Raw genomic sequence first — 25,551 nt, 5'->3', positions numbered from 1 at the left:
TCTATCCCCAGCACTTAGCGCAGAGCCTAACACATACTTAACGCCCATTGGATTGGAATAGATTGGAGATAACACATAAAAAGAAAGGGAAAGGGGAAGGGAATGACATGAGGGCATGAATTAGTGAGGGCATGAAGAAGTCCTACAACTGGGGTGAGAAATGATTTGAGTTTAGCATTTCAGAGTTGTCATCGCTGATGCAAAGTGAAGCGAGTGAACCCAGGAGAACCCATTGTATTCAGTAACAGCAATACTTGTGACGATCAATGTGAATGGCTTAGCTCTTCACAGCACTACCACAATCTAAGACAATTCCAAAGGACTCCATGATGAAAAACACTATTCCGGTCCAGAGAAAAAGCTCATGGAGTCTGAACGCAGACCAAAACGGATTTTTTAAAAACTTTCTTTATCCTTTTTGAGGTTTTTTTGTTCTGTGTTTTCTTTTGCAATATGACTATATGGAAATGTTTTGCATGGCTGCACATGTATACTCTATATCAAATTGCTTGTCTTTTCAAGGAGTGGGGATGGGGAGAGAGAGAATATTTGGAACCCAAAATTTCTTTAAAATGGTGAAAAATTTTGTGTATACGTAATTGAGAAAAATTTTTGAAACAGAATTGATGTCATCTTTTTTAAAATTTATTTTTAGTTTTCAACATTCACTTTCATAAAATTTTGAGTTCTAAATTCCCCCTTCCTCCTCCCCAAAATGGCATGCAATTTTACATAGGTTATACATGTACAATCATATTAATCATACTTCCACATTAGTCATGTTTCAAAAAAAGAATCAGAACAGCAGGGGAAAACCACAAGAAAAAAAGAAAAATAGAGAGAAAATAGTTTGCTTCACTCTGCATTCAGACGCCACAGTTCTTTCTCTGGATGTGGATGGCATTTTCCATTATGGGTCTTTTGGAATGGTTTTAGATCATTGCTGTTCAGAAGAGCTAAGTCTATCAAAGTTGGTCGAAAACAGTGTTGCTGTTAGTGTTACAATGTTGCTATCACAGGCACAATGTTGCTGTTACAATGTTGCTATTGCTGTTACAATGTTGCTGTTACTGTGTACAATGTTCTCCTGGTTCTGCTCACTTTACTCTGCATCAGTTCATGTAAGTCTTTCCAGGGGCAGAGCCAAGACGGCGGAGTGAAAGCAGGGACTCAACTGTGCTCAACAAATTCCTTCAGATAACTCTAAGAAATGAATCTGAAGAAATTTAAGAGTGACAGAATTCACCGGGAGAGGGGGGCAGATATCCAGCCCTGGACAGTCTGAAAGATCACAGGAAAGATCTGTTACACTGGGCTAGTACCTCCTGCAGTGCACCGCCATAGTGGAGCAGGAATGGCCCTGGTGGGCTGAATCACCAGGGGCAGTTAGGATTCCCAAACCACTCAGCACAGGATGAGAGTCTGGCAGAAGTGGATGACAGAAGCACAGGACTTAAGGCAGCTGCAGCAGTCACTCCTGGGGCTATCAACCCACAGATTAAATGTTTGAAAGTCACCTGCTTGAACTTCTGGGACCCAAGATGGCAGAGTAAACTGTAAGTGTTCTCACCCTTCCTGATTAACCTTTAAAAACCCAGAGAATATTGCCCCAGGAAAAATCCTGGAATAGCAGAGCAGGCAGAAGGGGGAAACAATCTTTTAGCTCAGGAGGCTAGGGAGACCACTGAGAAGGGTCCCTCTTGCTTTGGCTTAAGGGGACTAGTGCTGGACCAGAAGGGGATCCTGAGCCAAAAGGAAGTGAAGCTGGTAAGCATAAACACCAGAACCCCAGGCATGCCTTAGCACAGCCTGGGGAATTGGGCAGACACCAGTGAAGACAGGGTTGGTACAGCCCTAGGGGAGGAGGAGACTCTCCTCCCCCACACCTCATTATGTGAGCTTAAATATAACCTCAGGGAAATTCAGACTTCACCTGGCCTCCTCCTTGGCACAAAGCAGCCAGCTCAGCACCAGATAAGCTGCAGCATTATATAGCTTCTAGTTGAAAGAACCAGAGGCCATAGAACACAAAGCCAGGAAGCAGGACCCCAGCTCCCAGCACAAGAAACATGAGACACAGCTCCCTGTGCCCCAGGAGCAGAGATCCACTTTAAAAGCCAGGAAAAAGGCAATTATCATGAGCAAGAAGTAAATTAGAAAACCAAAGACCATAGAATTTTATTAGGGGAACAGGAAAGAACAAAATATGAATTCAGAAGAGGTCAGCATTGACACTGTACCCACATCTGAAACCTCAAAAGGGAATATGAACTGGTCTGAAGCCTAAAAAGCATTCTTGGAAGAGCTCAAGAAGGATTTTAAAAGCTAAATTAAAGAGGTGAGAGAAAAATTGACCAATGATTTTTAAAAATACAAACAGATCCTTAAAAAGTAAAATTGGCCAAATATATAAGGAGATACAAAACCTAGAGAAAATAACTCTTTAAAAAAGAAGGTACAAAAGCTAACTGAAGAAAACAATTCATTAAAAATTTCTCAGAGGGGATGGGTGGAAAAGAGGGAAGGGAGAGAAGTTGGAATTCAAAGTTTTAAAAATAAATGTTAAAAATTGTTTTTACATGCAACTGGAAAATAGTACATAGGCAATGGGGTATAGAAATATATCTTGCCCTATAAGAAAATAGAGAAGAAGGGGATAAGAGAAGAGGAGGTGTGATAGAAAGTTGGGGAAAGGGTTAATCAGAATGCATGCTTTCTTGGGACTGGGCAGAGGGGAGAGATGGGGAGAAAATTTGGAACTCAAAATCTTGTGGAAGTGAATGTTGAAAACCAAAACTAAATTAATCAATTAATAAAAAATTTAGAATTGGGCAAGTAGAAACTAATGACTCTATGAGGCATCAAGAATCAGTCAAACAAAATCTAAACAATGAAAAAAATAGGAGAAAAGCATATGTCTTTCCAGGTTTTTCTGAAATCTACCTGCTCATCATTTCTTACAGCATAATGGTATTTCATTACATTCATATGCCACACTTGTTCAGCTATTCCTCAAGTGATGGGCATTCCCTCGATTTCCAATTCTTTGCCATCACAAAAAGAGCTGCTATAAATATTTTTGTACATGTGGGTCCTTTTCCCTCTTTTATGATCTCTTTGGGATACAGACATAGAAGTGGTATTGCTGGGTCAAAGGTTATGCACAATTGTATAGCTCTTTGGTCATAGTTCCAAATTGCTCTCCAGAATGGTTAGATCAATTCACAACTCCACCAACAATGCATTAGTGTTCCAATTTTCCCACATCTTCTCTAACATTTGTCATTTTCCTGTTTTGTCATTTTAGTCAGTCTGATAGGTGTGATGTGGTACCTCAGTGTTATTTTAATTTGCATTTCTCTGATCAATAGTGATTTAGAGCATTTTTTCATATGACTAGAAATAGCTTTAATTTCTTCATCCAAAAACTGCCTGTTCACATCCTTTGACCATTTATCAATTGGGGAACAACTTGTATTTTTATACATTTGACTCAATTTTCTATATATTTTAGAAATGAGGTCTCTATCAGAGACACTGGCTTCAAAAATTGTTTCCCAGCTTTCTGCTTCCCTTCTAACTTTGGTTGCATTGGCTTTGTTTATGCAAAATCTTTTTAATTTAATGCAATCAAAATGATCAATTTTGCATTTCATAATGTTCTCTATCTCTTGTTTGGTCATAAATTCTTCCATTCTCCATGGATCTGGCAGGTAAATTACAGGATTGATGTCATCTTGTGGAATAAGATCAAGAAATCCAGGTCTGTCAGGTGGGAAATGATATGGTAAATTCCCCGGTTGCCTCCTCAGAGGGTCTAGGGGGAGTTTCTAGATGTTCCCGCCTGCGCAATCCGAGGGAGGGAGGGGCTCCAGGAGCAGCGAGTTGTCCAAAGGTGTGAGTTTCAGAGTGAGGATCAAATGAGATAATATTTGTAAAGCACTTAGAACAGTGCCTGGCTTATCACTTTATAAATGATTGCTCCTCAGCAGCTAGATGGCCCTGGAGTCAGGAGGACCTGAGTTCAAATGTGACCTCAGATACTTGATGATAGCTGTGTGACTGTGGCTAAGTCACTTAACCCAGATTGCCTCACAATCAATCAGTCCATGCTCCCTTCTTCCTTTGAGGTCATTGAGTCTAATTTCTTCATTGTCCAGATAAAGAAAATGAAGCCCAGAAAGGTGGAATTACATTTGAGGACACATACTGTCAATGAATCGGTCAACAAGGGGGGGAAGCAAACAAGCATTTATTAAACACCTACTATGTGCCAGGCATAAGAAAGGTAAAAGAGAGTCCCTGGCCCGGGAGGAGATCATAGTCCAACAGAAGAGTGCAGACAAGCAGGTGCACACATGGTATATACAGGAAACTTTTCCTGATCCTCCTACTGTTAGATTATCTCCAGTTCATCCTGCCCAGTTTTCACGGTTTTGTGCATGTTGCCTCCCACGTTAGACAGTGAGCTCTTTGAGGACAGGGTCTGTCTTTTGCCTTTCTTTGGATTCTCAGGGCTTAGCAAAATATGGCTCACAAGTGCTAAATAAATGTTTATTGTCTGACTGGTGGGTGAGAAAGTGGAGGCAATCAACAGAGAGATGACACTAGGATGAAAGGGATAGGGAGAGACTTCTGGATTAAATAGTATATGCAGGAGGGAAAGGGAGGTCAGAAGGCTGGAAAGATGTGGGGTGGGGTATGGAGGACTTTGAAAGCCAAATAGAGAATTTTATATTTGATCCTGAAGGTAGCAGGGAACCACTAGAGTTCAGGAGCACAATATGGCACCCTGGAACTTAAAGATCATTTGACTGCTGAGTAGAGAAGAAGGGTCTGGGGGCATCTAGGTGGTACAGTGGATAGAGTGCTGGATCTGAAGTCAGGAGGATCTGAGTTCAAATCCAGCTTCAGACACTTATTAGCTAAGTGACCCTGGGCAAGTCACTTAACCCTAATTGCCTCCACCCAAACTCCCCAAAAGGAGAAGGGTCTGGAATAGGGAGGGATATGAGGCAGGGAAAACAGTCAAAAGGCTGAGATGGGATTCGAATCCAGGCCTTCTGCATCCATACCCAGCACTTTATGTAGAAAGGCAAACTGATATCCTTTCCTTTTACCTGGCCCTGAGCCCCTGTTCCCTCCCCCACACCTCCTTTCTCAGCACCACCCCCCCTCTCCATTTCTCCAGTTCTCCCTTTGGACACTTCTCTGCTGCTTTAGTGAAATAAATGGCCTGGGTTCAATAAGAGATTGGTAGGTGATCAGTGGTCAGTGACTTCCTCCATTCTGGGCTCATTCTCATGCCTCCTCCTCTTCCAACTCCCTAAACTTTGGGGTTCTAATGCCAAAGCTGTGGGAATTGAGGACTCCTGGGTCAGGTGTCATGGCCATGCCAATGGGTTTCATTTTGATTGGAGATCCAGGACCTTCAAGAGGGTCATGAGCAGAGCCCATCCTCCCACCAGAGATGCCACCTCATCCCTGCCTGCCATGTTGTCTGGCTATGTTGCTACTCCAGTGGGACCACATGGCAGTGCTCCAGAGGCTCTAAAGGTGTGTGTTCGGAGAGGATGAGTCAGAAATAGAAGTCACCATCCCCTGGACTTCTCCATATCTCCAACTAGACCCTTACCAGCATATTATACCAATAGGAAGAGGTGACCAGTGAGCCAATTGGAACTATGCCACCTCAGAGGGCAATGAGTTTCTCTTCATTGAAAGTCATTGAGCAGAAGCTGGAGGAATACTTATCATTTTTATTACCATTGGGATTCCTTTCATGTGTGGGTAAGACCAGATGGCTGCTCAGGTCCCTTCCATCCCTTTCATTCCGTGATTCGGGTCCTATTCCTGATTCTCTCACTATATGACAATGGGTCCCTTCCATTCTCTGGGTCTCAGTCTCTTCCAGCTGGGACATTCTATACCTCCTACCTCTCTGATGGCTCCTTCTCTGTCTCCTTTGCTGGATCTTCATCCTGGTCACACTCTCAGTTCTCTGTCCTGGGTACTCTTCTCTTATCCCTCTATACTACTTGGTGGATTCAATTATGATCACTAGGCTGATGATTCTCACATCTACTTATCCAGCTCTAACCTCTCTCTGATTTTGTCTCAGATCTCCAGCTACCTATCAGATATCTCCAACTGGACATCCAGAAGACTGGCCACATCCAAAACTGCCCGCATTATCTTCCCTTAAAACCTTCCCCCTTTCCACCCTAGTACTTTCAATTCCCATCCTCCTCCCAGTCTCCCAACTCATCTTCCTTGATTGTTTACTGTCTTTCATTGCCCCCAGCCCCATATGTTTCCAAGGTCTGTTGATTTTACTTTCCTAAAGTCTCTTAAATATGCCCTCTTTTCTTCCCTTGACAATGCCATCATCTTGGTGCAGGCTTTCATTACCTCATGCCTGGGCTATTATAACAGCCCGTTTGTTCTCCCTGCCTCCAGTCTCTCCCCACTTCAGACTATTCTCCATTCAGGCACTAAAGTGATTTTCCTAAAGCTCAGTTCCAATCATATCCATGCCCCCCCCACCCCCACTGTTGCATCCCCCCCACACTGCCCTGCTCATACTCAGTAAACCCCAGTGACTCCCATTGCCCCAAGGATTAAATACAAAATGCTGTAAGGCATTCAAAGCCCTTCCTGAGCCTCCTACCTTTCCAGTCTTTTTATGCCCTACTCCCCGACACACTCTTCAATCTGGTGCCACCAGCTTCTGGGCTGAACAAGATCCTCCCTCTCTTGGCTCTGGGAATTTTCACTGGCCCTCCTCCACATCTGCAAGTCTCTCCCTCATCCAGTCCTGGTTTCCTTTTCTTTCCTCACTGAAATCTATATAAAGTCTTTCCAAATTCCTCTTAATTCTAATACCTTACTTCTGTGGATTACTTCCTATTTATCCTATAGAGAGCAAGTTTGAGCATAATTATTTGCAGGTTGTCTGTTAGATTGTGAGCAACTTGAGGGCAGGGACTGTCTTTTCCCTTCTTTTTATATCTGGTGCTTAGCACACAGTAGGTATCAAATGTTTTTTGACTGACTTGCCTGGCAGTGTTCAGAGGATCTCAGCTGCCAACCCTCTTACACTGCGTCACTTAACCTCTGGGTCTGTTTCCTCCTCAGTAAAGTGGAGGTAACAGCATCCTGTGGTAGGGCTCAAACTATTGGTGTAAAGATGTATAGTACGTGTTTATGTAAATGTTACAATTAATAAGGAGGAATGTGGTCTCGACTTTGGGTTCCCTCACCAATTCAGCCAGGATGAATTCAGTCTGGTCATCAGCTCTGCCACATTCAAAAACTCAGCTTGGACAGATGAAGGCCTTATAGGAACCCCTTTAAGGTGAACTCAAATCTCTCTAGGGATTATGTAGGAACAGGAGACAGGCAGTGTGCCCCTGGGGTAGAGAGAACTTTATCTGTATAGCAATTCTTGCTGTATTGTCTCAGGAAATAGCCCTTTAGAAAAATGAATTGATATTAATTGGTTAAATGAAACTGAGAATTTGTGTTCACTGGAGACTGATGTTGGGAAGAAAACACTGGAAATAGGGGCTTGAGTTGATAACATTAGAGAAGAACCCTACAGTCTCCCAGAGGCACCCCTAGAACTCTAAAGGTGAGATATAACCTGGAGACGCAACTTACCTCTAACAGCAGGAGTTTAGAGAAGGACTCAGAGCTTAGAAGACCTACACTTTAAACATCGAACACAAGAGGCATTATGGGACAGTGGACAAAGGAATGGAGGACTGCCATTCAGATATTGTTCTCAGTGCTACCTGCTACTTGAATCTCACTGTGACTTTGGGCAAGTATCTTAACCTCTTACTTTCACTCCATTCACCTCAATTTTCCACAAATGAAGGACTGGACTTGTCTTCTAAACTCCCAGCTCTGAATCTGGAATCCTGTCATTTCCACTCCCACCCCCTAAAGGAATTTCATCCTCCAAAGTATATAATTTAAGCCAGAGAATATTTCCTATAATTGATCTCCAAGCACCATTCAGCAGAATGGAAGCTCCTTGGGGACGGGGAATATTTTGGTTTTGACTTTCAATCTCCAGTAGTTAGCACACCATTTGCCATCCAGGCAAGTTTGGCCAATGTTTGCTGAAGGAATGATTTCAATAAAATTATGGGAGTACAGACCCTCTCCCTTAATCCACCCCAACCTCATGGAAAAGGACAGTCCAAGCTAGTCTTTGCAGTTAAAGAGTGTGAGTGTGTGTGTGTGTGTGTGTGTGTGTGTGTGTGTGTGTGTGTGTGTGTGTGTTGGGGGATGATATGTATGGGGTATGTTGGGAAGGTGGTATGGGAATAGATGTGTGTGTTGGGGAAGTGTGTATATATGGGGTGTGTTGGGGGGGGTATGGGAATGGGTGTGTGTGTTGAGGAAATATGGAGAGTTCTGATGATGTGATGAGAGAAATCCTTCAATCTGGGCCCTGATTACCTGGTACTTATTCCTTTTGATCTGCATATGAGGGGTGACCAAGATGGGGATGAGTTAGAAGGAAGCAGATTTCACCACTGCCTAGACTCCAATACCACAACAATCTGCCCAGATCTGGCTAGAGTCTCACACTGTAGCTTGGGACAGCGGAAAGAGCATGGATTCTGGGGTCAAAGCCCACTCCTGATACTTTCTCCGTAATCTTGACCAAGTCCTATTACTCCTCTGGGCCTCAGTGTCCCCCTCTGAATAAATGGGGGGATTGGATTCTATGATCCTAAGCTATGCAGGTCTCAATGCTGACAAAGCCTCAGTCAGCCTCCTCTGGCCCAGTGATTCCTTCCCCCACCCTTGGACACCAAAGGACGGAATCCAGATTTGGCTTCTATATCCAAAACAGGGGAAGGGAGGGAAGGAAGGAGATAAACAGGGAATACACTTTTTTTTTTCTTTCTGTGTTTTAAGGAGGGGCAGCTGAAGAAAAGCTAGAAAATGGGTATTTTCTTGACCTCTCTTCCCAGGTCAACCTAGGCTGACACATGGATGAGATGCTTTGAATATCTAACATTCAATCACAGATCAATGTCCCTGCTCAAAGCACCTGAGAAGGTTGTCTCTAGACTCCTAGCAAAGGACGTCTGTCTAGTGGATAGCCCTGAGTTTGGCCCTGGCCCTGTACCTACTCTGAAAGCTCTAAACCTGTCAGGGCCAGCCTACTAGAATAGGTTTCCTTCCTCCTTAGCCAAGAGGGCTGGGCCTCAGGAGTTGTGGGGGGGTCTGGGTTCAAATCCAGTCTCTGTCCACTACCAGCCAGGCCAGCCTCTCAGTGCCCTTGGATCACTCTTGAAGATGCTAAGTCACAGAAGAGTTACCGATTCATCAGCAGAAGGAATTCCCCAAACCAATCAAATTACCCATCTGGAACAGCAGCGCACCTTGTCAGGACACACCTAAAGTAACTTGTCTTGGTTGTTCTTTGTTTCTTTTAATTACCTGAAGCCAGGTTTTAAACCAAGTTCTCAGAGGTAAGGAGCTTTGAGTGAGTACAATCCTATAGTCTCTATCGATGAAAAAAGGTTTGTTTTTTGGTTTTTGTTTAATAGATATGGTGGTTGTCAATGTGCCTTGTCCTTGGGAGCTGGTTGGCTGTGTCCTGGACTGAGGGAGAACCAGAAGCCAGGTCTGCAGGGTCCCTGCTACTCTGCATTCAGGGTTGGGGTCTTCAGAAGATTCAATGGGACCAGGCCTCTTTGCCCATTTAGCTCCCCATAGAAGAAGCCATTGCCATCCACAGAGCCCAGCACAGTGACCACATCGCCAGCATTCAGGGTCAGCTCCTTGGTTACATTTAGGCTGGAGTTCTTTGGAGGATGGTAGTCAAAGGCAGCCACCATGGTCTGTGGGTGCCAAAGCTGGGCTGGCAGGGAGACCCCCCTTGCCATGGAGAAGCTCTGCTGGGGGTTGGGGAGCTGTGTAGAGAGCCCCAGGACAGCATCCAGGGACACCCCAGATGGCAGGTGACCTTGCTGGAGCAGCTGCTTGAGCATGTCACTGCCTTCCACCTGTACCTCAGACACCATGTCCCCAGGAATGTAGCCCACCCGACCGGAGCACTCTCCATGATAGAATCCATCTGGGTCTTGATCCCCCCAGACCTTCAGGAGCTGTCCCTGCTGGAAGGCAAGCTCTTCTTCGGCAGCAGCTGGATTGGTGGACATTAGCCATGGGTCATAGTCCCAAAGGGCCACGAACACTCGGAAGGGGTTATCTGTCACCTTTTCTTTCAGAAGACCTCTTCCTGGGGCCCTGAACCATGGCCCAGGGGCAGGCACCATGGGGCTGGCCTTCAAGACCTTGGTCATCTTCCCTGAGGGGGCCTGATACAACATTGCACTGGTCTCTGCAAGGGGACCCACTTTCTTCAGACCAGCCAGCTGGGTCTGGCCTTTTTGGAGCCTGAATTCCTTCTTTTGTCTGGGTCTCCTTGTCCCCCACATGTTCACATACTGGTCCTCTTCCTCCACGCTGGCCAGGTCAGCCATGGAACTGCAATCAGCAAAGGCCTCTGAGGACTGACTGGTCACCTTTAGTGTTTCTGCTTCTAGTCTATTCCTAGGCACCTTCCCACCAGAATAATTCTCTGTATAGATTTCTTTCAGGAGGCCATTCTCTAGGGGAATATCTAGCAACTCCTGAACCTGGGGCCATCTTGGCACAGCCTTTCTAGCATTCTTCTCCTCCACCCTGATCTGGCCTTCAGACAGATGTCTGGGATTCCCAAGCCCACTGTCCTTGGAAATCATAGGCCCAGGAGACTTTTTCCTGCTAGATGGCAGAGGGTTCAGGACATAGGCTTGTCCAGGTCCCTGAGGGGCATTGATGTCTCCCGGGCTTAGCAACTCACCTTCTGAAGGTTTGGCAACTTCCATTTGGAAGCCATCCTCTGGGAACTCATCAGAGGGAAGCACTTGATCCAGGCCACAGCTGGCAGGAATAGGGGTGCTGGTCTTGGTACTGAAGCTGCCCAGAATGGACTTGTCTTGGGAGACAGGTACAGATGGTCTCAATGTCAAAGGCGTCTGGGAATGGGTCAGCTCCCCAGAGCTGTGGATGACAGGAAAAACCTGGGGCGGCCTGTAAGCACTGAACCTTTTTAGCCACTCCCCAGGGATCTGGGCTGGTACTGAATCTAGGGATTCACCATAATGAGACATGGTCCTCACAGAGACCTCTTGGGCAAGCTTTTGTTGCTGGAGCTGGGAAAATTCCACCAAGACATTTCCTGCTGTGGGGGAGGGCACTTCAATGACTTTCTGCCCACCTACATACACGGCATAGCCTGTCACAGCGACCCCATTGGACGACCCTGCTGAATCAATGGTCACTGGGATCCAGCTAACAATCAGAGTGCCCGGGGAGGTGTGGTACTCCACCAGGACATCCAGGGGAGGGTCAGGCGGCCCAGCCGATGGGGTGGTAAAAGTAATTGAGGAGGACATCTCCTGCCCCAGCATCTTGGAGGTCTTCCAGGGGGGCCGAGTCTCCACACGGGCACAGTAGCTCGTGCCGGGCTGCAGGTTGTGAAAGGTGCAATAGCAGACTCCGGCCTTGGTGAGGCGGTGCTCCTGCTCGTTGAGGTACACCACGTGCGGGCAGTTACTGCTGCTGTCCAGCCAGCTGATCTCTGCAGAGGTGGAGGTGAGAGTCCTGAGCAGCAGCTGACTGGGGGCGGGGCAGAAGCCTCCGCCCACCAGGAAAGAGCACTGCAGCCTGTTGGAGCAGCCTCTGTCCGTCACGCTCTGCACAGAGATGCGGTAGGCCCTAGTGGTCAGGTCCAGGTTGTCGATGGTGACTCTGGTCTGAGAGCCAGCGCCGACGTTCTCCCACAACTCATTGTCCACGTAGACATTGTAGCCGTGGGTGGCCCCGTATGAGTTGGGAGCAAAGGGGGCTTCCCAGTCCACGACCACACCCCGGGGCAGCTGCTGTATCAGAGTCAGCTTTGGAGGGCAAGGAAGCCCGGAAAGGTCCAAAGCCTCCTCCGTGATGGCCTTCTCCAGGGTCTTTGGCAGCAGCCCACAACAAGAGGCTTCCTCCAAGGAATCAGTCACTTTTCCCTCAGGACTGTGTGATTTCACTTCCTGCGAGGAATCCAGGCAGGAGTCACTACCCTCTAGAGGCTGTAAATTCAGGATCTCACTATCTGAAATCTGCTCCACCAAGTTGGAGGGGACCAGTCCCCTTTGGCCATCCATCAGCTCCCCAGCATAGAAGCCATCCTCATCCATGTCCCCAAAGATGTAAATGTACTCCCCGGCGGTCAGGGGCAGCTCAGCCTCTGGTTGATCATTGGGGCCTGCAAATGGGTCATAGTCGTATCGGGCTAGGAAAATCTTGAGGTTAGGAGGACCATGGCTGTCCTGCCTGTCGTTGCTGTTTGGGAGGTGGTAGCTGTCCTGGTGGTTGTGGATGTAGCAGCTGTTGTCGCCGTCCTGGCTATTGGGGACTTGGTGGCTTCTGGGACCCTCTGGCTCGGGGGCTGGGGAAAGGCTGTCTGCTTCCTCCTCTTCCTCCTCACTGCCCGTATCCACCTCGGGAGCTGGGAAAGACGGAAAGTTGAGTTGCCCAGAGGCAAGTTCCAAGGCGCTGGCCTGGGTACTGACTTTCTTGACCCATTTCCCCCGGAGCAGCGGCGTGGGCTTAAGCTCCCGCTCTTGGGGGGTGCAGGGCATCTCCAACTCTCGCAGCTGGGCCTCCAGAGTCCGCAGAGCTGCCTTGTGCTCCCTCCGCATTTGCTCCTGATCCTGTTGCATTCTCTGGGCCTCTCCCTGCCGGGCTGCCAGGGCACTCAGGGCTTCCTGGAGCTCCTGCTGCAGCTGTTGCCGGCTGGCCTCGCTCTGGCTGGCCTGCTCCTGCAGCTGGGCCGTCAGGAGAGCCGCTGAGTCGCGTTCTCCTGTCACCAGCTCCAGCCGACCTCGCATCTCGCAGTTCTCCGAGTCCACCTTCTCTATCCACTGAGCCTTCTCCTGAAGTCTGCTGTTCTCTTGGGCCAGCCAGCTGTTCTCACTCATCACCTGCTGCAGCCGGCCCTCAGCTTCCTGGAACCTTTGCTGGGCCTTGCCCACATCCAGTTCCAAGCTCTCATAACACTTCTGCCTTTCACTGAGAGTTTGCTCTAGGGCCTGCACCTGCAGCTTCAGCTCCTGGGCCTCTGCGGCTTCCTCCCTCCCAGGGTGCCGGAGCTGGGCCGAGGGAGGCGACGAGTAGGCGCTCTGGGCATGCGAGTTTTTGAAGTTCTGCAGCATAACTTGCCTCTGCAGGCGAAGCACCTCCATCTGGGACTCCCGCAGGAGATGGTCAAAGTCGTTAACGTTGAGCCACTGGGCAGATCCCTGGCAGGCGGCCACCTGGGCCTGCAGGGCCTGGCATTCCTGCCTCAGGTCCTCGATCTGCTTGTCCTTGGCCAGCAGAACGCTCGTCTGCTCTGTCAGGTCCTTGGCCCGCTGGCGCGCGAAGGCCTGGCGGCACATCTCCAGGGCGGCGCCGCTCTTCCCAAGGACCGGGACGCTCACGGCCCGGAGGTTGGTCTCTTGCAGTTTCCTGGCTCGCTCCTCCAGGCGCTTTGCGATGACCGCCAGCTCCGCGTTCTTCACCTTGAGGCGCCTCACCTTCTCGCTGGACTCTGGGAAGCCGCGGCGCAGCTGACTATTCTCCTCCCTGAGGCCGGAGCAGTGCCTGGCTAGTGTCTCCAGCGCCTCTGCCAGTTCCGAGTTCTGCTTCACCAGGTCGTTGTAATCCAGTCCCGCGACGGCTCCGTACGGGGGTGCCGTGCTGACCGGCTGCCTCGGAGCGAGGGTCAACGGGACCTCGCCAGCCTCGCCCTCTTTCCCGGGTTGTTGCAGGCTCAGCAGCTCTCTGTGGGGACAGCTCCCCCAGGCCCTGGGCGGTCTCCCGCAGCCCAGATGATGGTCATCCGGGAGAGGCCGGGGAGCCTCACAGGGCACTTTCTCACCGGTGCCTAGGTTGTCTTGAGCCAGCTGTAGGCGGGGCAGGACCGCGGGGTAGTAGGGGCTCCTGTCCAGTGGGCTGCCGGCTTCCGGCTCGCCGGCCCCAGGCGACTCGGCTCGGCTCGGACTGCCGTCCAAAGAGCGGGAGGAGCGAGTGGCGGTGGCGGTGTAGTCCAAGGACAGTGAGTAGGCGCGTGGCCGCGGAGCGCACAGGCTGTCCAGAGAGCGCGGCCGGGTAGCGGAAGTCACGGGCCTCGGGCGGAAAACTGAGCCTGTGACTGGGGCAGCTGGCGGGGCCGGCCCCAGCGAAGTAAGAGTGGGAGCGGAGGCGGGGCTTGCAGCGGTGGTGGTAGTGGTGATAGTGGTGGTGGTGGTGGTGGGGATGGTGGTGGTGGTGGTGGGGATGGTGGTGGCGGAGGCCGCCGAGGCCGGGGCTGGGAACAGCCCAGAGCCCGCGGCTGGCAGCTCCCCGGCGCCCGCGGTGGACAGCTCCCCGGCGCCCGCCGCCTGGAAGCGGACCGAGACGACGGTGGCGGTGGCGGCCGCAGGCTCGGGCTGGGCGAGGTTGGTCCGCGGGGGCCGGCCCGAGAGCACGAAGGCCGGGTCCCAGTGGAAGTTCTCCAGGATGTACTTGAGGAAAAGGCTCCGCTCCACGTCGAGCGCGGCCTGCAGGTGGCGGATGCGGGCCGCCTGCTCGCCGTCGGTCTCCCAGCGCAGCTTGGCCAGCACGTCCTGAAGCTTGCAGCGGCATTCGGCGGCGCCCACGAGGCAGCCCGCCGACGGGCCGCCGGCCGCCGAGCCCGGACGGCCGCAGTAGCCGCGGCTGAGCAGCTCCTCGGCCAGCTGGCGCTGCAGCTCCCGCGCCTGGCGCACGGCGCAGTCCCGCTCTTTGTGCAGCAGCTGCTGCAGCTGGCGCAGCTCGGCCTCCTTCCAGCGCAGCAGCTGGCGGATCTCGGCGTCGCGCTCCCGCAGCACGGCCTCCTGCAGATGCCGCAGCTCCCGCACTCTCTGCATCTCCCAGCGGGAGCGCAGCTGGTCCGTCAGCTGCTGGCGCTCCCGCTCACCGGCCTCCCGCAGCTCCCGGGTCTTGACAGCGAAGCGCCGCCGCTCCGCCAGCGAGCGGGCCCGCTCGGCCTCCAGCTCGGCGCGCACGGCCTCCAGCTCCCGCCGCTGCTCCTCCAGCTGCATCGCCGGGCTCAGGCTGGCGAGAGGTTTCTTGGGCGAGTAGCGGCCCCCGTTCCCTGTGGGGCTCGGTGTGTCTTTGGTCATGGTGCCCCCCAGCCCACGCTGCCCCCGCTCAGCTCAGCCTGCACCCTGGGGCTCGCCTGCCTCCGCAACGGCTGGCGTATGCTCTAGCCCTCGACCCCAGACGCCCCACGCCTCGCTTAACCGCCCCTAGCTCGCGAGCCCCCGCGCGCCCTCTCGACCCATGCATCGCCCCCTCCTCCGCCCCGCTCCTGAGATGCACCCCTCTGGGTGTGGGGCCCCACCACGTGCACCGGGGGCCTGGAGATCTTCGGTTTTAGGGACCTTAGAGGTCATCCCGTCCAACCGTCGCATTTTAGAGGGGGATGGAGAACTCTGGATCCCCTGGGTGACCGGGACTGGGAACCGCTAGCAATATGGATGGGCTCAACGTGGCTGGGTCACCCGGGCCGTGTTTCTGGTGGCAGAGAGCAGCAAAATGGGGAGGGACCTGGGAGATCACCCGGCCAAATCCTCTCATTTAACAGAAGAGGGAACCGAGACCCCTGATCGATCGCCATCTCTGGAGAGTTGATAAAGAGGCTTTTTTGCTCTCGCGATTTAGGGAATCTCCCAGGGAGGCAGCAATGAGAAGAACATTGGACTGGGCTTACGGAGTCCCCGGTTCAAATCTCAGCTTTGCTGTTTTTTAGCTGGGGGGGAGGGAGAGTGTGTATATGTGTGTATGAGTGTGTGTATGTGTGTGAGGGTGTGTGTGTATGTGTGAGTGTGTGCGCGAAAGAGAGTGTGTGTTTGTGTGTGTGTATGTGTATGAGAGTGTGTGTGAATGAGAATGTATGTGTGAATGTGTGTGTTAGAGAGTGTGTGTATGTGTGTGTGTGAGACAGACAGCAGAGGGGCAAGAGGGGAAAGGGCAGAGGGAGTTAGGGAAGGAGGGAGAGAAAGGAAGACAGAGAGTAAGGGAGGGGACGGAGGGAAGAGACACATCAAGAGAAAAGGGAGAGAGCTTGGGAGGGAAGGAGAGCTAGAAGTGGGATAGAGAGACACAGAGGGAGGAGGGAGAGAGACAGAGCAGAGTCAGAGAGGCAGAGATGGGGAGGGTGCTATAAAATCAGCCTGATCTGTAAAAAATGGGGAGGGTAACATCTCCACCTCCTTTTCAGGGTTGGTGTGAGGCAAGTATCTTGGATCAAAGTCCTTCAGAAATGGAAAAGAATAGAAACTATTACCCTGGGATCCTTAGAGGAGAGCAGACTATCTACGAGGCAGTGCCATGGCTTCTCTTAGATGGACAGGCTGACAGGTGCTCCGCTTCAGAGATTTTAGGATTATCCAAGGGACATCCAAATGGCACAAGGCGGAGAGATGACTGGAATAAAAGTCAACTCCCTAGCGTTGCCCTCAGAGATGGGAGTTATTCTGTAAGGAGATCCAGAGTGACCCTCAGAATACTGAACTGGGAGTCCACTGATCTTGAGCTGGAATTCCAGCTCTACCACTTACTACCTGTGAGATTTTGGCACACCTCTGCATCCCAGCTGTGCCTGTGACTTCCTGAGTGACTAAGTTATCACCCCAGGTGCTCGAGCTTTCTCCTCAGTAAAATGATTGGCCTTCAAGGCCCCTTCCAGCTCCCAGTCTCTAACCCTATGAAACATGTTAAGGGATATAGAGGAAACACAGCACCAGTTACTTTCCAATGTTTGGCCATTTGGTTTCATGCTGTGGAAATATCTTGGGACCCTCATGTCTCCCCACAGAGATGAGAAAGGACCCAAAGAAATCAGAGCATCTAGGGAGCACCATAGTAGGTCTGGAATCAGGAAGACATCTTCCCAAGCTCAAATCCAGTCTCAGACACTTACTAGCTGTGTGATCCTGGGCAAGTCACTTAACCCTGTTTGCCTCAGTTCCTTTAGCTGTAAAACAATCTGGAAGAGAAAAATGACAAAACTCTCCAGTGCTTTTGCTAAGAAAATCCCCAATGGGATCACAACGAGTCAGACACAACTGATGGGTTATAAAAATGTGCATACCCTTTGACTGTGCAATACCACTTCTAGGTCTGTATCCCAAAGAGATCATACAAATGGGAAAAGAACCCACATGTACAAAAATATTTATAGCAGCTTTTTTGTAGTGGCAAAGAACTGGAAATCGAGCAGATACCCATCAATTGGGGAATGGCTGAACAAGGTGTGATATATGAATGTAATGGAATACTACTGTGCCATAAGAAACGATGAGCAGGCGGACTTCAGAAATACCTGGAAAGACTTATGTGAACTGATGCTGAGTGAGGGGAGCAGAACCAGGAGAACACTGTACATAGTAACAGTCACAGTGTTCAGTGACTGACATAGCTTAGACTTAGCTCTTCTCAGCAATGCAAGTTTCTAAGACAACTCCAAAAGGCTCATGATGGAAAATGCTATGCACATTCAGAGAAAGAATTGTGGAGTCTGAATGCAGCTTAAAGCACACTGTTTGCTCTTTCTCTCTCTCTCTCTGTCTTGTTTTGTTTCTTATTTCTTGTACTTCACTCCATTGGTTATAATTCTTCTTTGCAACATGACTAATGTGAAAATATGTTTAATATGAATGTATTTGTAGAGCCTGTATCAGATTGCATGCCATATTGGGGAAGGGAAGAACACTTGGAACTCAAAAGCTTGTGAAACTGAATGTTGTAAGCTAAAAATGAATAAATAAAAGTGGTCAGACACAACTGAAACAACTGAACAACAACAAAGGTATTGAAGCTCCATCAAAACATTGAAGGAGAAATTATTTCAGCCGCTCCCCCTCATTTTACAGAGAAGAAAGCTGAGGCCTCCATAAAGGAAAAAGAGTTCCCCAAAGGTACATAGCCAGTACCCTACACTAAGTGTCTATTGAAGCACCTGCAATTCTCAGATGTGAGGATTCTGGTAATTGACAGAGCCAGGATTTGAATCCAGGACCTCTGACTCCACAGGTTAAGTGACTTGCTCAAGGTCGTACAGCCAGTATGTGTCAAAGGAAGATTTGAATAGAGGTCTTCTGGCTACTAGGCTGGTTTTCTTTTCATTTACTAGCATACTTTACCATACCCTGAAGACTTTTTTGAATTAAACACCACCCCTGCACACACAGTATCATCTGAGAATCTTCAGCTAGCAGAAACCACAGAGATCACCTAATCGCAAGCTCGTAGCTCTCATACTGGAAGGCCATCTTACCCAATCCTCTTACCCAGGAAACTGAGGCCCAGGCGGCTTAAATGATTTACTTGATGTCACACAAGTAATAAGGAACAGAGACATATTTTATGTGTCTCCTGGATGGCCTATAGAATTCTACCTGATCTTTTAAGCCAAAGGTAGCTAGGTGGAGCCCTGGCTAGAGAGCTGGGTCTGGAGTCAGCAAGATCTGAGTTCAAATCCAGCCTCAGACACTAATTAGCTGTGTGACTCTGGGCAAGTTACTGAATTTCTCTCTATCCCAGTTTCCTCAACTGTAAAAAATAGGGGATAATAATAGCATGTACCTCCTAAGGTTGTTGTGAGGGTCAAATGAGGCAGTATTTGTGAAGTACTTAGGGCAGTGTATTGTTCAGTCATGCCAACTCTCTATGACCCAATTGAGGATTTTCTTGGCAAGGATATTGGAGTGGTTTGCCATAACCTTCCCTAGCTCATTTTACAGATGAGAAACTGAGGCAAATGGTGAAATGACTTACCCAGGGTCACGTAGCTAGGAAGTGTCTGAGACCAGATTTGAACTCAGGTACTCTTGACTTCAGACCCAGCACTCTATCCACTACACCACCTTGCTACCCATATGGCACACAGTAGGAACTATATAAATGCTAGCTATTATGAAATGCTCCTTTTCTCCCCTTCCTCAAAACTAAAGGAACAGGATCTAGACATCTAGATTCAGAAGGTACAACAGGAAGGACCAGTGAGTCAGGGCTGTCTCTCCTCAATGGTTCATCTCTTCCTTTGCCAGTAGAGGGCAGTGTTGTTACCCCCAACATAGGCTGCTCTGGCGGAGATGGAATGGAATGTCCCTTGGAATTTAGACTGGCAGGACTGGGAGGGGCCTCAGGGGTCATCCAGTTCAACACCCTCATTTTCCAGATAGGGAAATCGAGGTCTAAAGAAAAGACACTTCCCCTGCGTCACACAATTTCAAAGCCAGAACTAGGACTCAGGCTTCTTTTCTGTGTGCTGCCTAGGACAATGGAAAAAGGCATTGCTTTGGGAAGAAAGAGGCTCTGAGTTCTAATTCCTGACTGTTCCATTTGCTATCTGTATATCCCAAGACAAATCCCTTCCCTTCTTTGCGCTGGAACATCAGGGATCTGGACTAAATGACCTCCAAGATCTCTTCCAACCTGAAGTCTCTGACCCCTAAGACGCTTCCCATTATGCCAGAGCTGTGGACCATGGTTCCTATGGTGCTTTAGGAGTATTTAGAATTAAAATCCTTTCTTTGGGATTATGAGTTCACTCATCAACCAACATGAATGTTTTAGTATCCAAGGAACGTAAAAGAGAGTTGTGTCTGAAATTGTGAACTCGCTACATAGTTGGTTTAATGGGGCGTATTGAATTTAACACAGTAGTAACAAAATTACCCTGTTTGTTTATCCCTCTTTGAACTTTTCCCTTCTTTCTCTGTATTTGTAAAAGTTTTATTGATGCCCTTTTTTTTTGGTATTCCTGTCCCTGATAAATCATCCTATCCCCTTCCCCCAAGAGAAACCCTCTCTTGTGATAGGTAAGTACTGTATAGTCAAGTAAATAGGAGACAGCTAGGATAGAGGGCCAGCCTTGGAGTCAGAAGGAACTGAGTTCAAATGTGGGTTCAGACACGTAATAGCCATGTGACCCTGGGCAAATCACTTTAGTTCTGTTTGCCTTAATCCACTGGAGAAGGAAATGGTAAATCACTCCAGTATCTGCCAAGAAAACCCCACACAGGGTCACGAAGAGCTGGACAAAACTGAACAGCAAGTCAAGTAAAACAAATTAATCCATTGACTGTATTAGAAATCGTATGTATCATTCTGCACCTCCAGTGCACCACTGCCAGGATGTGCCAATTATGTTTCATCGTTAATCTGCTAATACCATAAATGGTCTGTTTTAGAGTTGCTTTCTCCCGCAGAATCCCCGAGTTGAATGGAGTGAAGTGTTGAATGGAATGCCTTGGGAGGCACTGAGTTCCCTGTCTTCAAGCCCAGCCTGAGTGGTCACTTGTTGGAGATTTTTATTCAGATAAAGGTTGAACTAGATGCTTGCAGAAGCCCCTTCCAAATCTGGGATTCCGTATTATCCATTTCAGAGAGGTAGGGGTAGAGGCGTTGAAGCAGGCTCAGTGAGCAGCTCATTAGAAAAAGTCAGAGTGGTAACACAAATCCAGGTCTTTTTCTAAATCATAGTCTAGTCCTCTCTGGGTATTTGTGGGAAGCTAGGTGATTCAGTGTCTAGAGCAGTGGGCCAGAAGTGAGGAAGATCCAGGTTCAAACCCTGCCTCAGACACTTACTGGGCAAGTCTCATAACCCTATTTGCCTCAGGTTCCTCAGCTGTAAAATGGGGATGATCACAGAACCTGCCTCCCAGGATTGTTGCGACGACCAAACAAGATAACTTATTCAAATGCAAAATGTACTCTTGCCTAAAAGACTATTTTATGGATAACTCACATGGGGCAGGCGATCACATGGTGGCCAGAAGAAGCTACACAAGGACACTCTCTATGTCTCTCCAAGAACTTTGGATTTGACTGTGCAACATGGGAGACACTGGTACAGGACTGCTCAGCATGGTGTGCCCACATCAGAAAGGGTGCTGTGCTCTTTGAGCAAAGCAGAATTGAGACAGCACAAAGGAAACGCAGGATGCGCAAATTTGGGATATCCACCCCAAATATTCACACGGACTCTCTGTGCCCAACCTGTGGTAGAGCATTCCGAGCTCGTATTGGTCTGATCAGCCACAGTGGGACACACTGAAACTTCACTTTACAATGGTGATGACATGTTGGTCCTCTTGGAAGAACAAGGATAACCAGCAAACATTAGTCGTTACCATTATCAGTGGAGATAATGTATTTAAGGCACTTTACACACCTAAATTGTGGCTGATTACTGTCGGCTCTTCCCTTAGCATTGTTTCTGACAATGAGACCTCTAGGGGGCACCACAGTGGAGAGAATGCTGCCTGGAGTGAGGAAGACTCCATCCTGCCCCAGTCATTTCCTAGCTGTGTGACCTTGGGCAAGTCACTTAACCCTGTGTGCCTCAGTTTCCTTATCTGGTCAAATGAGCTGGAAAAGGAAATGGAAAAAGCACTTCAGTATCTTTGCCAAGAAAACCCCAGATGGGGACAGTGAGAGCTGGACACGACTGAAATTATTGCTGAACAACAAAACTGTCTCACACTGGCCTGATACACTTCCCTGGGTGCACTCGCGACACTAGTAGATCTGTCAGGGGGTGGGGAAAGCGGAGGACCAGAAAGCTTTCTAGAAGTTCACATTTTTTTAAAGCTCTCCAAAAGGGATACACCCTGTGGTTTTTCTCCTCTTTTCTAGTGATAAAGCCAAGTTTTCTGTGAATATCCTGCTGGAGCCTCAGCAGCACAGTGGTGGGAGAGGATCAGGGTGGGTACTTGCCAGCCTACCTTTCCAGCCCTATTTTGGCATCCTTCTCTCAGCCCACTCTTCATTCTGGTCAAACTGGACTGGTAGCTGGTTCCCATGGTTGAAATTCCAGGACCCACTTCTGCAGCTTTGCCCAAGGTGTACCGTGGGCCTGGAATGCATGCCCTCCTCAGAATCTTCTGCCCAGACTTAGCTTGGGCACCATGTCCTCCATGAGGACTTCCTTGATGTTCTAGCTCATCTTCCCCTAATTAGTTCAGATTTACTTATGGAGGGTGTGCCTAGGAGAAGCCTGGGTGACTAAGCAAACTTAAAGGAGATGTATTTTGGCTTTGGAGAGCTCTCCTGTACAAGGAATGATAATCACTCCATTCCAACCTCCTTCCCTCCTCCACCCCACCCCCAAACCCCAAACCTGACATCACATTTGAGACTTGGATGGTGTCATCTGAATCAGGTTCATACTGGCCTTGATTGCTTTCCCCTTACGTATTCCTTAACCTGGCATTTAAAGTATTCTGGTTTTAAGATAATCTCTTATCTTTCCAGGTTTATTTCAAAGCAATTGATTTATTGACTTCACATGGTATGAAGGAGAGCCAGTCTCCTTACTAGCAATTCTCTGAACTTGAGAGCCATCTCCAGCTTCTGTGACTTTGCCCAGGCTGATTCCCACATCTGAAACACCCCTCCCTTTCCCTCCTCCCTCTTTCCATGTCACCTTCTACAGGAGACTGTTTCTGATCCCCTCACTCGGCTTTCAATGTGCTGCTTGTAGAAGGCCTTGGAAGGCAGAGTCTCTTTGGGGTTTGTCTCCATGTCCCCAGCTCCTGGTACATGCTCCTAGTACACAGCAGGCTCCTTAATAAATCCTGACTGAACTGAATTTTTAAAAATTAATTATGCTACTTAATAGCCAATATCCATTAACAGACTAACAGAATTTTATTAAATACCAACTGTGTGCCAGGTATAATTTTCCATAAGCCCTTATGATTCGCAGTGTCAAAGGCCTTGGTCAGATCTACAAACATTGTGTACAGACCTCTGTTCTGCTCCTGGCACTTCTCCTGGAGTTGTCAGGCAGCAAACACCATATGGAACATTGCTTGGCCCTTTCTGAAGCCACACTGGCTCTTAGGTAGATGATCATCTTCCAGGTGAAGGATCAGCCTAGTAAGGAGGACTCTGGCAAGAATCTTGTCAGCAGTGACTAAGAGAGAGACTCCCCCTGTGATTGTCACAAGACAATCTACTTCCTTTATAGAGATAGACAATGGAGGCATCTTTGAATTCCTGGGGGAATAATCTCCTCTTGCCTCTTGTGGATAAGTTCACTTACCTTGGTAGTGTACTTTTCAGAGATGTACACATTGACAAGGAAGTTGGTACACACGTTGCCAGAGCTAGCTCAATGCTTGGGAGGCTCCAAAGGAAAGTGTGGGAGAGAAGAGGTATTAGACTGACTACCAAACTGAAGGTCTACAGAGCCATTGTACTGACCTCATTGTTGGATGCCTGTGAAACATGGCCAGTCTACCAGCGTCTTGTCAGGAAACTGAATCACTTCCATCTGAACTCTTAGGAAGATTCTGACGATCATCTAGCAGGATAAGGCACCAGACACTGAAGTTCTTGCTCGAGCTGAACTGCCAAGCATTCAAACTCTGCTTCAGAGAGCGTGACTCCTATGGACTGGCCATGTTGTTCGAATGCAAAACCTATGCTTGCCAAAAGGACTATTTGACAGAGAACTCACATGGGGCAGGAGATCACATGGTGGTCAGAAGAGGCAATACAAGAACACTCTCAAGGTCTCTCTTAAGAACTTTGGGATCAGTTGTGAAACATGGGAGACACTGACACAGGACCACTCAGTGTGTCATGCTCACATCAGAGAAGGTGCTGTGCTCTATGAGCAAAGCAGAATTCAAACAGCTCAGAGGAAACACAGGATGTGCACATGTAGAGTATCCATCCCAAATGTTCACACGGACTATTTGTGCCTGACCTGTGGTAAAGCATTCCAAGCTCATATTAGTCTGATCAGCCACAGTCAGACACTCTGAAACTTGACTCTAGCATGGTAATATCATTTTGGTCCTCTTCGAGAGTGAAAGACAACAAGCAACTATGTGCCAGGCACTGCTCGACTTATTTGGACTATGAAGGCTAAAGGCAAACAGTCTTCTGGGCAGACAACATCTATATAAACACACATATATAAAGTGTTTTCTGGAGCCATAGAATCCTGGTTCAGTTTCTTACCACATGTGACCTTGGGCAAGTCACTTGACCTCTTATGGCTTCAGTTTCCTTGTCTGTAGTGTGTGTGTGGGGGGGAATGTCTGTGAAAGAGCTCCCAGCTCTGATTCCTTCTGCATGCAGTGACACAAGGGAGAAAGTGATCACAGCCAATGTCTTAAGACCAAGATAAAATGATACACATCACTGAGCCTGGCCCCAGAGAAGACACGAGACAATCCACTTTATGGTCTGCTGAGGCTTATGTCTTAACTTCTTGGGAAATACAATTGTAGTTATGAGTTTGGTTCATGAGTCCTGTTTCAAGTCTTTTTGTCAAAGTGCATTTGGGAGTATTTGGGGCTAGCATTTCTTTTGGATGGAGGAAATAAATAACTGTCCTATATTTGAATGTCTTTCTACTCCCTGCTTTGGGGAGATCATAGACATGAACCAAAATCTGTACCTTAAGTAAATTGTCTGAGGGCAGCCAGATTGGGGTGTAATGAGTTATAGAGTATGAGAAAAGGAGCTTCATCCCTCTTATCAGAGGCCAGGGCCCTGCCAGAATGAACATCATCAGTACCTCAGATGTTGGTCTAGAGCAGAAGGACTCTGGTGGAGAGAGGAGAGTACAGTACCCAGGGGTAATCAGGAAAGGCTTCCTACAAGGTCAGGGGACATTAGACGTTGCAAGGAGAGAAAGACTTCGTTAAATGTAGGCATCCTCCGAGGAGAGAGGCAGCACTAACAAGTAGAGAGAACGTGAAAGGCTGGGGGCATCTGACCTGCTTGATCTGGCTGCTTCCTTTCTGGTCTTTTCACCAAACATACCTACTATGCCTGGCACATATTAGGTGCTTCATAAATGTTTAGTGACCGATTTTCACAAAGATTTTACAGAAACGAAAACATTCACTAGTTCCTGATATCTTCTCATTTTTGGGGGGGAGGATTTTCATTTTAACAGCACTAGACAAACATCAACAAACATGAACTTTCTGTGTATGAGGAGGAAGAGGAAAAAAAAGATTATATTCTGAAACTACTCTCCCAACCCCAACTTGAATGGCAGGCAGGATCCCTGGGGGCACAATTGTAACATCTCCCTTAGGGTTCTAACCTAGCAGGACAGAAGATGGGGGATCTTTCTAAAATTATAGCCCATAGGTCCTACCAGCTGGGAGAGCTAGGTGGCACAGGGGATAGAACACCAGATCCGGCATCTGGAAGACCAGAGTTCAAATTTGGCCTCAGACACTTACTAGCTGTGTGACCCTGGGTGAATCACTTAACCTCAGTTCCCCTTGATTTCCTCATCTGTAAAGTAGGAGTGATAATATTTATCACATAGGGTTGTTGTGAGCATCCAATGAGATAAGAATTGCAAAGTGCTTGGCACATAGTAAACCCCCTAGAAATGTTAGCTACTGTTGCTATCAGCTGACAACAATTAGTGCGTCAGAC

At 48.5% G+C, this 25,551-nt stretch overlaps 1 protein-coding gene across 1 annotated transcript; it reads right to left on the bottom strand.

Moving 5' to 3' along the window:
* Positions 1-9,441: 9,441 nt before the first annotated feature.
* Positions 9,442-15,363, bottom strand: LOC140498922 (RIMS-binding protein 3A-like). The gene has a single exon (XM_072599696.1). It carries the CDS (start codon positions 15,246-15,248, stop codon positions 9,669-9,671), a length of 5,580 nt encoding a protein of 1,859 aa, XP_072455797.1. The 5' UTR covers positions 15,249-15,363; the 3' UTR covers positions 9,442-9,668.
* Between the last annotated feature and the right edge of the window lie 10,188 nt (positions 15,364-25,551).

This window comes from Notamacropus eugenii, chromosome 4 (assembly GCF_028372415.1).
Source record: "Notamacropus eugenii isolate mMacEug1 chromosome 4, mMacEug1.pri_v2, whole genome shotgun sequence".
In the NCBI taxonomy this organism is placed as follows: Eukaryota; Metazoa; Chordata; class Mammalia; order Diprotodontia; family Macropodidae; genus Notamacropus; species Notamacropus eugenii.
Note: the sequence above shows the minus strand (reverse complement) of the source record. Positions and strands in the feature narration are given on the sequence as shown.